The sequence below is a fragment of the Rhagoletis pomonella genome, unplaced genomic scaffold, assembly GCF_013731165.1.
Source record: "Rhagoletis pomonella isolate Grant_MI unplaced genomic scaffold, Rhpom_1.0 Rhpom_scaffold_00001, whole genome shotgun sequence".
Classification (NCBI taxonomy): domain Eukaryota; kingdom Metazoa; phylum Arthropoda; class Insecta; order Diptera; family Tephritidae; genus Rhagoletis; species Rhagoletis pomonella.
This window is the reverse complement of record NW_023458555.1, coordinates 26044079-26057608: the sequence shown is the minus strand read 5'-3', so window position 1 is coordinate 26057608 and position 13530 is coordinate 26044079. Positions and strand designations below refer to the sequence as shown.

Sequence of the window (13530 nt, the reverse complement as noted above, 5' to 3'; positions counted from 1 at the left end):
GAAAAGTTAGATAATTTTTTGGATCATTCTACTCAAAACTTCCTCAAGTCGAAAAACTTATAATTTGACCGACGTGCTGGTAAAAAAAGTTCAAATATTTTGTAATGGAGGAGATAGGGGTCATTATCTTCAAATGGATTATGTCTACCTTTTGACAGTTCAGCCTAAAAGTGTTGATACCGAAATATGTTTTTCATCAGTAGGTTTTGTATGTAAAAACTGCAGGTCAAGCTTAGAGGACTCCGTTTTGAATGCTTTGCTGCTCTTGCGAAAACATTTTAAGTGCAATAATAACAACACCGGCAAAAAAGCGGTACGTGTACCAACATGTATTTCGACCCGCTGTATCCGATTCTGAGATCCGTTTGACTCGTACACCTTCAAAATTTCTAGTCAATTGCGCAAAAAAATGGCAAAAAATTCTCCATTCGCCATTTCTCTATAGAGTAGAATAAACATGTTTAGAGAAATTGTTTTTGTATACTTTTGTTTTATGTTTTTTTTTTATTAATAGTCGCTTTCAAAAGTACCTGGTATTTACATTATTATTTGTGATGTATACGTTCCTCAATCACATGGTTTTTTAAATACAATAAAAAAAATTTTACTTTAAAGTTTGTCTGATTTAATAAATATCGCTAGCGTAGAGTGCAAAGTTGCTAAGTCCCAACTTAAAAATTGAACAGGAGGGGAAAAAACTTCGTATAGCCATTTTCTTCAAGTATTTCGCAAAACTTGGAATACAACATTTTGCCTGTTTAAAGCAAAGCAAAACTCCATACGAATCGGAGGGATTCGATATTTATTAAAAGATTTCGAACTTTTTTGGACTTATCGAATTTTCGGAGCTTTTTTTGTCCTTAGCAAATTTTCCTTTCATTGTATATAAACCAGAAAACCTAAAACAAGGACCTTTACCCTTTTCGAAACGACGCTATTTTAATTTATCTTATCAAATTATGATTTTTCATTAAAAGTGAAGTTAGCTACTTTTCACTGTAAGCTAGCGATATATGAGTTTTACAATCAGTTTATCGTAAATTTTAAATAGTTTTATTTAATGGTATGTTTAAATGCTTTCAGATATTGAATTTTTACTCATATTCATACAATTGATGACTCAATTTGAATCCCGGGATCCCGGGATTACCTAAAAAATATCCCGAAATCCCGGGATCCCAATTTTCCTGATATTTTGGCATCCCTAGTATGTACATAGAGCTTTCGCATGGTGTTCAGTATTGCCGCGACATCACGAAAAAATTGATCTTAAAAAAAAGAACTAATGGGTCAAATATATCATGCATTTCTTTTTTAAGTATCAAAGTATCTAGTTAGAAAAAACTAAAAAAATGCTATTCGGTTTCATATCTTTGCTTTTTATTATTGTCAATAACCAAGAAATCATGTATTGCACATTCATACACATACATATATATGTATGTACATGAAGTAAAATATCTTAGATATAGTGAGAGCAACTTGAATACAAATATACTTATGTATTTAAAACTATTAACTGTCGATCATTAGCGTTGATTATATATATCATACACTCGTTGGAAATTATGTCGAAAAGATGAAACTACCTTCAGTGTCGGCTTTGTTTTGACTATGAATACGCCCCACTATATTCTCAACAGTTTGTAGTGAAAGTCTATTTCTCTTTTATATTGGATCAATTTTAAAATTGCAGCCGCAGAGCTATGTATGAGGCAAGCAAAGTAGGTAAATTAAAAGTGAATGCAGTCAGCTCATTATACATAGTTCGTTTAAAGCATTTTTCGTTTAAAATGTTCTGCATATAATCTCTTTTAATTGAATACTTGATTTGTATCGGTTAAAGTGCAATCCATACTTATTATTATACCAAAAAAATAGTGATACAAAATTTGTTAGTTGAAAAACTTTGTATGTAAAAAAAAAAATACTAAATTTTTTCATAATAACTCCAAATGATAGTTTCGTTGTTTCTTTTAGTTTCATAGCTTTTGCTTTTGGTGGAAGCGATAGAGCAAAACTATAGTTTTTATGAAACTAAATAAAAAAAAAATTATTGGTACATATTTTTTAAATTTAGTAGATTTTTTTCAAGTGGATGTAAGTATTTTTTTCGTCAGTGGCAACCCTGCATATGCATCTACATGTATATGACGTATGTACATTAGAGTTTGCCGTATAGTTCACCCCAGATTGGAAAATATTTTTGCGAGACAATTTCGAAAAAAAATGCCGAACGTAGGATTCGCTTACATTTTTTCCTCATATCGATGGCTGAGTGGAAGATCGAACTATCTTGGCAGCCAGTTCGAAAACGCTCTATCTCGGAATACTTTTGAAGAATGCGCTATTTCAGAATTTTATTGAAAAACATCTTATCTCCCTATAGCTGCTGAGATAGGTCGATCTTCCACTCAGCCATCGATATGAAGAAAAATGTAAGTGCAAAGTGGTACGGTCTAACATACATACATATGTACATATGTACAAGTATATGTGTATATACAAGTTTAAAGTATTTACATATGTACCGAATTGTGTGAAGAGAAACTACAGTGAGCCATTTGAGATTAAAACAAAAGCCAAAGAATTTACTTTGTTATCTTGGCCAGTAAGTCAGTCAACCGATAAAAGCAACGAAAAAAATAACAAAAAATTAACAAAATGCGCCATAGGTTATACCATATAAGTACATATGCATCAACATACAAATCTACTCAAATAAGAGTTGCAACAACAATTTCACTATGTGGCCCACGCACACACTCGCCTGAGAGCGATCACCGCACTGTGAGCACCTGCTCACCTGGCTTGTTTGTCCATTGCGGTGGAACTGCGCTGCCACCTGTATGAGTCTTACAAAATGGTGTGACATTAGTCCACTGATATTGCAGCTCGCGTACGGTTGTACGTAGGCACTCTTCGCATTGAAGTAGAAAGTTCAAATTATTTAAATAAAAAATGGTCCCATAAGAAATGAAGTTAGCCATTCGCGAGCTGAGAAATTTTAACGAGCGCGAAAATATACGATTTTAACGAAAAATAAAAATACGAATACAAAAAGAAAGTTTCGGTTCGTGTCAAAGTTTAATAATACATTTGTGTGAAAATGGGTGAAACCAAAAAGTTTAATAATTGCATTATTATGTTTGATCAAAATGAATTTGGCACCTATTTTACTGGCCAAATTGTGAGTGGAAAAGTGGTGGTCACGCTAGAGAAGTCCAAGAAATTAAAAGGTAAAAAGTTAATAAATGAAAACAGTGTGAAAAAAATTAAAAGTAGATTCTTGTAGTTACATTACAACAGAAGATGAAGAAAAAAATCATACGCTAACGTTTTTGTGTGTTAAAAGCAGGGACGTGAACCGGATGAAAAATTTGTTTGGTTCGTTTCAGCGGGTCGAACCGTTTTTGCACTTTTGGATTGGTTCGTCAAAGCGGTTTTTTGGTCTTTGAACCGGGGTTTCGGTTCGGTTCAACGGTTCGAAAAACAAAAAAATTATGCGCAAGTTCAAGTGTCAAGTGTCAAGTGCAACAACGCGCAAGGTTAAGGGTCACATGGTAAACAAACATGATGGGTGGTTTTACCAAAAAGAAAAAAAGTGGGTACATTTATCTATTGAAAATTGGTTGAAGCGAACCTTTCAATCTTTATAGAAAGTGGTTCGGTTTTCGGTTCGGATCAAACATTTGTGGAAAATTTCGGTTCGGTTAATGGTTCTGTTAATTAATAGAAAAGAGCGGTTTTCCGGTTCAAAACCGGTTCACGTCCCTGGTTAAAAGTATCACATTTTCAGTATAGTCCGTTTCCACGAGTCCCAAATTTCGTAATTTGGTCACCATTACAGCTTAACATTGTGATATGTTTCTCAATATGGCCGTAGAAAAAAATGTCAGCTGCAATTTTGTATGAATCTCAATTTGGGTGAAATTCAGGAAAAATTCTAAATTGTTTCGTTCCAAATTTGAAGTTTTACAACTTTTGACCGATTTATACGTCTAAAAAATTATTTATTACTAGATAAAGAAGCAATATAATATATAACGTAAAATTTAAAAAAAAAACATAAATGAGGTTTTCAAATAGTTAGTAATTAGGACAGAAAGCGGTTCTCTCCTTTATCCCTAATTATCTCTATCTCTTATATCTAAATGTCGATGTTTTGGTTCCGGTGAGCTAATCTTATTATTAGCAGAGAAGTCAGTTACAAGGTTTTGCAGAACCACGATACATGGTTCTTTAAACGACGATTTACATATATACGTATGCCAATTTTTTAGGCTATTTACTTAACTTACCTTTGTCCAGAAAATGCGTATATTACAACTTTCGCGACATGGAAACGCTTCAACTTCAATTTCCTCTGTAATTTAACTATGCCATCATTAAATGGTAAAAAATGGCAAGACTATTTTATTTTGCTTATTTTTTATTTTATTTTTAGTTAAAAAAGTAGTGATAAATAATAAAAGAACAATATTTTTTATAATTTTACGTGATTTTTGATAAAAATTTAAAACTTCATAAACTTAAAATTGAAATATCTCAAGCAGTATTGAAGTTAGCGATTAAGCGCTAATGAGCTTTTTTGTAGGAAATAAAATTTCCTACAAGTTTCCCATTTACATTTTTTCTATAGCTCTTGTCGTTTACGAGATAAATGCGAAAAAAACGTAAATTTCATGAAAAAATCAGGTTTAGTGGCCCGTACTACCTCGCCGGTGTGAGTTACGACTTCGCCGCAGTGGGCACTTTTGTAGAGCATTTAATGCTGAGAAAATCCCCATTTTGGACAAGGTGATACCATTAAATGCCGCTGAGCTATAGAAAATTAAAAAAAAAAATCAAAGTTCCCGTGTATTTTAAATGGAAAATCTTCACACGCCTTGGCCGAGTACTTAAAATTAATATTAAGGGCTCAAACTTTCAGGGAATTTTTTTTTTGGGTATTTCCAACAAAATTTCACGATGGGACCGAAAAAAAAAAAATAGTCGCAAAAAAAAAGCACCCTAATGCATATGTTAATTAACCCTCCGATGAGTGACAGTGCCGATAACGTTAGATTCGTGAGAAGGTCCTTAGGGACCTACAAAGAGTTGCTCGATGTTTCGACTGTACATGTGCAACTTCTTTGGTATTTATGTTGTCTTTTGATTAAATTAACGTCCTGCATATATATTAGGAATGAAATAATTTGAAGAACAAGTGAAAAAAAAATCAAAACATGAAGACAAGTAACTTGTTATTTCTTCTAAAATTGTACAAGGTCCCTAGGGACCTTGTCACTAATCCCCGTACTATATATGTTGAAATCTCAATAACACTCGAACGTGATCCCGTATCCCTTCGAAACTTATTTTAAACGATTCAGCTTAATTTATTCTTGGAATACATGTATAAATTCTTTTCAAAAATGCATTGAACAAAAAGATATAGGCACCTGAAATACGAAAAGGTCCCTAGGGACCTTCTCACAAATCGAAGGGTTAATACAAATAATAGCATTAGACCTACCACCTTATAAGCAAATAAAAAAAGTTCACTGTACACTCACTCCTGAGTCTAAAGTATTTTTGCAAGGCAATTCGAAAAAAAGTTTATTTTGACCGTACGTGGAAAAGTATCCTGAGCAAAAATGCTGTGCAGAGTATAGCCGGAGTAGGACTGAAGAGTGTTACGTTTTTGAAGCATGGCCATTTTACATACGTATATATGTAAGTATATCGGTGAAACCTCCATTCGGCAATAACATTTTTTAATAGCTCTGCTGAAGTAATCAAAATACATCCTTGGGAATAGTTTAAAATGATTATAAAGGACATTAATTAACTGACATTAGGTTAGTATCTACTGGGATTTAGTGGGTAAGTACTAGAACGGGGTGTTTAAGGCCAATATCACTTTTGAGTAGAAAAATTGCCTGCTCGAGACAACACAACAACAATAAAAAATTGTATCAACGAGTCTATAATGGGCATACTAAAGTCAACTGTTAGGCTATGAATGTAATCAATGAAATCTATATTATCTAAGATCTATTGTGCCCCTTACATTGATTTAGAGGGTGTCTGTTAATGCAGTAGTCAGAGAAAAATTTAGTATTGTGCAGGGACGGTAATGAGTATGTATTATGAGTAAAATGATTCAAATCAGCATTTAATCATTATTTTATGATTTTTATTTTATCCCTCAAAAATAATAACACAGGTTTACAAAAAAAAAAGTGTGTGCATATTAAACCAAACCTATATATCCCTATGTTATTCGACATGCTGAATGCGAATTCGAGGTCCGTTAGCCTCCATCGCGTTAGGTTCGTGGTCATTTGAAGGTCAAGTAGGGAAAAATTCATTGAATAAACCTGAAAATTCAATAAAATTCATCGGAATTTGACCTTGGGATAACCTAGGCGTGACCTCCAGATGACCTTGAGGAATCAAGGGACCTCCATAATCGGTTTCAGTGACAACAAAAATATTTTTTATTTATTTTTATTTTTATTGAATACATTTTATGTCCTATTTGACCTTCAAATGACCTCGAAGCTGACATTATGGAGGTTAACGGACCTCGGGTTCGGGTTCAGCGAATGTAAAACCTTATGTATATAAATTTTCAGGTTTATTCAATGTCTTTTTCCCTACTTGACCTTCAACTGACCACGAACCTGACGTGGTGGAGACTAACGGACTTCGGATTCGCATTCAGCGTGTCGAATAACATAGGGATATATACATAGGTTTGGTTTAATATGCATAAGCTTTTTTTTTTTGTAAACCTGTGTAATTATTATTGATTTAAATTTTTTTCGCTCAGTGGAAATGATTATAACTTGTTTTTTATTTCTTTTGATCACAAATAATGATTGTTTTATGAATTTTATATGTTCGCTCAGAGATAAAAATTATTATTGAGTTTTATTTTTCCATTTAAATATGATTATTTATAAAATTGAAAAAGCCATGCAGACGGAACCTACTGAAATTTTTACCTCAAAAATTTGAGACTTACTCCTTTTATTAGGGTGTCACTACCTCTAAAAAGGATAGATACGACAGAAATAACGCTGGTATAGCATTTGAGTTTTTTCAATGATCATTATTCTTAAGTAAAAAAAAGTCAAACTCAATAATAATTGCTATCTTTGAGCGAAAAAATAAAAATCATAATAATCATTTTTATCGAAAAAATTAAAATCAAGTAATAATAATTACCTTTGAGCGAACAATTAAAACTCAAATATAAATAATTACTTTTAATAACAGAATAGCGAGAAACTACGAAAGAGGGCGCCTATGAATCACGCAAGTGATTACTTTAGTAACTCCCGGTAGTGCAGAGAGAGCCGATGGTGACTACTGCCTAGTACATTGCCTTGTAAAAGTAATCGCTGAAATACACTGCAAGTAGTCGGTCGGTAATTGACGGAGTTTACGCTCCCCCATACTGCGGTTGGGTTCGACTCTGCACCTACCATGTACACTACTATGGGCTATTAGAGTAGCTACTTGTCTAGGAGTCGGTGCAGTAGCGGTTCAAAAGTAGCGATTGACTCCAGCAGTACTGTAGGGTTATTTTACTTTAGTTCATTGTCTCTATATTTTTCATTTCACTGGCTTCTGAACAACTGGCATACTGTAGACAGTCGTCGTCCCAGTCCAGCGCTGGCCTGCTCACTGGACTGGCATGCTACTGGCATAATGTAAACGGTGCATTAAGCTCGGCAAAATATTTTAGAAAAATTTCATCCGAAAATGCTTATTTTCAATTGTAATGAGTTGTATTTTTGCATGAGTGCAGGACCATGTTCCAAAAAATTACATACATATGTGCAGTATTGCTATTCCTGCTCAAGTCGTCCCTTTCGGTTGCAAATCTCGGCCAAACTAAAATAAATTTTATGTGTCTTATTTGCTCAGTGTATGTACATCAGCATATGTACATGTGTACGGATGTAGAAGGTGAATCTGACTCACGACACGTCACTTCAGATTCAGATTTCCTCAGACATTTAAATAAGCCTTCCTTTAATGCTAAAAGTAATTTTTTACAAGATTTTACTTACACCCACAGTTAAAGTTGATTACTTTTTTGACTCATCAAACTGTCATTTCCTACAATAAATAAATATATTTGTATTGCTGCCTTTATATACTTGTTAATTTTGAACGATTTGATTGTTTGGTGGTAAAAACCAACATAAACTATGAATAAGACGGGAATGGCACACATATTAAACTTTACATTTGCGTCATAGCAGGTAGTCATAGAAGGCGTCCAATTTCGTTTTAAAATACGGATAAATATAACATCTTTTTATACCTTTCATGAGCAAGAAATGGTATTACAAATTTGGTCCGATGTTTGTAGGTACCAGAATAAGAAGAGATAGACCCATTAAAATGTATACTTATATGATCAGAACGTCGAGCTGAGTCCATTTAGCTATGTCCGTCTGTCCGTCTCTTCGTATGCAATCTAGTCTCTCAGTTTTCGAGTTATCTGAATGAAATTTGTTAAGTGGGTGTATATTTATAATGTATTAATCATTTGTCGCAGCCGGAAGAAGCGGACCACTCTAATATATGGCTTCCATACAACTGATTGTTCAGATATGAGATTTTTTTTATAACTCCTCCATTTATGCAGCTCGGATTTTCAATCATTGCCAACAGAATACTTGCAGTGAAAGTGGCAAAAATCGGGTCTTTATAAACTATTGCCTCCATAAAATTGATTGTTCATATATATGGAGTTTTACTTCATATCTCCTTTATTTGGACACCTTAAACCGAAAACGATTTTCTAAATAATCATACAAAGTCTACTGAGAAAATCGAAGTTTCTTTTGATTTGCAGAATTTATTATTTTAAAAAAGAATCTGAATTTTTTATTTCATTTAATTTTTAGAAATTGTTTACAAACGACAAACAAAACCACTAAAATACCAATTCTGGCATCTGTTTTTCAACTCACCACAGTCTTTCGAAAGACAAAAGTCTTCCTATTCAGGCAACTATCTTGAAAGCTCTTTTCTGTATTTTGAAAGACTAATTAAAAGGTCTGCTAACGAGGAGGATAGCATTATTCTATTTATCGTTTCGAAATGTTTTCTTAAAAATAAACGAAATTAAAAACTCTTTTTAAAACAAGAAAAACTAAACATTTTAGAAAATGAAAGTAAATAAAGAAAAAAGATTAATCAAAAAACTTTCTAAACATTAAATAAAATTAAAAATTATTAACTTTTTAGGGAATAAAACGTAAAAATTAAAAGAAAAAAATTAATGAAAAATAAATTTTGCCGAGAATTGAACTCGGATCACTCGAATGACGCGAAAGTGCTCTGCTTACTGGGCTATTGCCACTGTAACAACTTTATCGAAATTTAAGTTTATTGGAAACAACCAAAAAATTTCAAAATCATTCGTTAAAAGTTATTCAAAGGTTTTTCTTTACTTAACGTTAATGTTCATTAAACGCCGGTAACGAATCATTAACTGACTCTGAGAGAGAATTTTTTCAAATCATTACTGAGGAACACCTTAAGTAATCATTAAATGACTCTGAGTGCGGCTGTTTGATTGGTATAGCTTCCATACCACTGAATGGCTGGGATCGACTTGTCAAATAACGTTAAATTAACTACCAAAAGAATAAAGTAACATGATTTTTTTAAACGGCGTCATTTTCGAGGTTTCCACATTCGCGATTATAAAATTTTGAACAGGAATATAAGTTCAGGCTGACCTCTGTTAAAAAAATGGAATGACCTTCAACTTGTGCGAATGCCAAGACACCATGGTATTCAAGGAAATGAGCTGGCTTTTAAATTGGCGAACTGCGTTTCGCTGGAGCGTCCAATTGCACCGGAGCAAATTTTATGGCCAGTCATAGCGAGAGCAAAAAATACCACACTGCTCTCTTTTTAAGATATGTGTAAATACATACTGTGAACTATAAAAAATATAGATGTGTATGTGTGTAGAAGAGTCTATTCCCAGCAAACATTGGGAGTCATAAATGAATATTTAAGGATTCCCATTTCGGAGCCTTTACGCTCATAATGATCTCATTTAAGAGTCCGAAATGAAGGTGTTTCCCTTCGTGCGAAGGTCGACCTACATGAGCTTAAATTCATACATCAAATGAGCCTCAATATGAGTCATATTAGACTCTTATTGACCTCATATACAGTTTATTTTGGACTCTTTTTGAAGCTCTTTAATGACTCTTATTGGCCTCATATATGCCTACTTTAGGAGTCTTTTTTTTATGCTGTACTGTAAGTCTTATTGGCCTTATTCTTCGACTCTTATTGAACTTACTTTAGAGCCATGCTTGCAAGGAATTCATTTCAAATACTGTTGCATACATATATTTGTTTATTGCAGCATTCATGTAATAGCAGCTGCTGCAGCTAAATTTTGTTTATTTTTTTCTTCCTAATTATTTTTCATATCTGTATAAACAACTTTAGATATAAATTTCGAGTCGTTATTGTTTTTATAGTGGCACAAAGTGCTGGCTCATAACTTGGAACATATATGAATCCTAAAAGATTCATATAAGAGTAAAAAATTTTTTGTGTTTGAAACTCTTATTTTCTACCTATTTCCTACTCCTTTCGGACTCATATATTCTGAGCGCTCAAAATATGTTTGCGGGGTTACTGCTTTTAACTTTTATTTTTTTTTAACACACCTATTTATTAGGTGCATAGGCATTAATAAACAATTGCCGAGTTTATGTTAATAGAACTCAAATACATATTTAGCTTCAGTTGTATGCGGGCTTCTTTCAGTTATAGCTAACAAAAATTTCGCATAATTATGTGCATACATATGTATGTAACTCAGTTTGTTATCTTATCTATATAAAGCAGACTTGCACAAATATTTATAACAGAATACCATTTTCAGAAAATAATGTACATACAATATACAACAAACATATACATAGTATACCAACAAACATACTAGATAACGTATGCAGTTATGAGAACTCAACATTTTTGTCGGTAAACTCTGAATTAAGCTCCGGAAATACCAACAATATTTTATTTGTTTTTTAGAAGCTTTTCAGTATTGTCGTCTGCCTAAAAGATTGTCGTAAGTTACTTTCGGAAGGTTTTGGAAATTGCGATTGAAGTTTGGGATACCTTTCTCAAAAATCCGACTACACATACTATATTTTCTCTAAAGTCTCGGAGTAGTGTGGTTCTGATAAGAGTAACTACGAGTAAAACTACTCGATACTTTCTTCTAGTACCTTTATGCCCGAATCGATCTCGTAAGTATTTTCCAAAAAATCAGAATTTTGGTTCTTACATTCCAGTTTGAGAATCGGATTTCGACAGACAGTGCGCTAAAGAGTGAAGTTGGCTAATGAAGAAACCGTCAATTATTGCTTCCCTTGTCGCACGGTGTAATCGATATAACAAAAGGCATGCTTGATATGCATCAAAATGATTAACTCCGTATAAAAATGGGAAAATTATAAAAAAAGATTGTAGCTAAAATAGCTAATTCGATTAAAAAAAGCTTAAAAAGTAGCTAATAGCTAAACAAAAATTTCTATAGCTAAACGTCGAAAATAACAGCTACAAAATAGCTGGCAACACTGGTCGCTATACGCAGCAGGGTTGCCTCAGAAAAACTTGCTTTCCTACCAAGAGCTGGTTCAAAAACCTACGAAAATGCTTATTTCTTCCCATTCCTTTTAATCAAGACAGCATTAAAAAAAATTATTTTTACTTAAAATAAGATATCCAGTAAACAAAAAAAAAACAGAATAACATACATATAGCACACACAAAAAAGTGGTGTGTAATTTGAACCAGACCCACCTACCGACATGTATTTCGATCGACCTTCAATATTTCGAGTAAATTGCGAACAACCGAAAAAGTGGCAAACAATTCGCAGTTTATTAGTTTTAATAAAGCCTTCGGAGTAAATGACGTGAAAAATCGTAGCGGAAAATAAAATTCCGTCGTAGATTTTTTGCATACATATATAAATATATAAAGGTGAAAGGTGCCAGTACCATATATTTTAATTTAGTTTGTGATGCAGAACGGCAGATAATGCGAAACTACATCGATTTTTCGTTTCTCCTAAACAATTTCAAAAATGGACTTGGCGCCTTTTCACCTTTAAGCAATGACATACATATACATAAGTAAGGTGAAACTAAACCTAGGAGCCGCCGGGCTTGGGACAAAATCTGCGCGCTGCGGGTTTGACATAAATTCCTTCGAGTTGCTAAAAACTTTGATATTCTTCGATTTATTGGAAATATGACTAACCACTTATTGGGAATATATATAACCACTTATTGGGTTATCTTTTTTGAATCGCTTTTCTAGTGCCATTTAAAATATTTTCACAATCTTTACATTGTTCAGACTATTATCGATTTGCAACGGCATTTCAAAGGAAAATATCTCATTTATTGATATTTAGATACGCAGTGAATACAACTTTTTATACGAATAAAGAGTTCAGAGAATTTCCGAAGGTAATTGGTAAAATTCTGCCTATACCAGTAAGCAAGGAGGTTTTTAAATGAATGAGGGTAAAATTGATATTGTCAAAGTTTGGCAATCCTATTCACAGTGCTGACAAAGTGACACATTACAGCAAGCTAGAAAGGTTTTCTGTTTTATGAGTAAAGAATCCTACCAAAATTTTAAGCGTCCTACCATCCTACCAACGAGAAAAAAAACTACCAGTTTTGGTAGGAAAAGCAACCCTGATGCGCAGTTGCAATTTCTTTAATATTCACACGGTTGCATGAGCTAATTATGTAATGTGGCAAACCTGTAATAACAAAATTAGATTCATTTCATTTTCAAGGCCTTACCATACGTCTCCGTAGAGCAAAAACTCTATTTAGCTTGCCAAATAGAGCGTAGAGTTGTCGTAGAATTTTCGATTTTGTCTCAAGTCTCGCTTTTTTTTCTCTACCGTGTACACTTAGCTCAGAACCCTGTCTAATAAGTAATAAATTTCGTATCTTCCAAAAAATTTTGCAACTCTATTGTGTAAAATGTGTTTGACGCTACTGTTAATCCTGTAAAAGGGCATGTTTTTGCCTCTTTGTCCTTTCGTAGCTCACGCGTTTCATAATATTTTCATTTCAAGCAACCATCTGATTTTCAGGGAAAAGCTTCAAAGGGCAGAAAACGCAAAAAATTAACTTACTTTTTATTACTTAAAAAAAAAATCAACACGTGGTATTTGAGTCACTGTATGTATATCCCATACTTGTTTAATGTGTACTTTTACAATGTTTTATCACTAATTCACAAATTTTCTTTGATTAACTAATATAAATATTTTCAGGTATTAAACTACAAATTTGCGGTTTCGCTGCTTGCCAATGGCGTGAGAAATATGGCCAAAAGTTAGCGGTGCAAAAAATTAATCCTCGAGTTAAACGAATATACTTTGGACGCGAGGAATATATTGCATCTACAACATATCTTGTGGGCTCAGAACATGGTAGTAATTTCAATATG

General features: G+C 33.2%; 1 protein-coding gene across 2 annotated transcripts in view; it reads left to right on the top strand.

Moving 5' to 3' along the window:
• The first annotated feature begins 2895 nt into the window (after positions 1-2895).
• LOC118741609 (arrestin domain-containing protein 5) overlaps positions 2896-13530 on the top strand; it is a 33244-nt gene continuing 22609 nt past the window's right edge. For both annotated transcript variants that reach the window (XM_036473610.1, XM_036473605.1), the window contains exons 1-2: positions 2896-3239; positions 13355-13490. In XM_036473610.1, the coding sequence (XP_036329503.1) occupies positions 3110-3239; positions 13355-13490 (266 nt within the window). In that variant the 5' untranslated portion in view covers positions 2896-3109. The remainder of the gene's footprint in view (positions 3240-13354; positions 13491-13530) is intronic.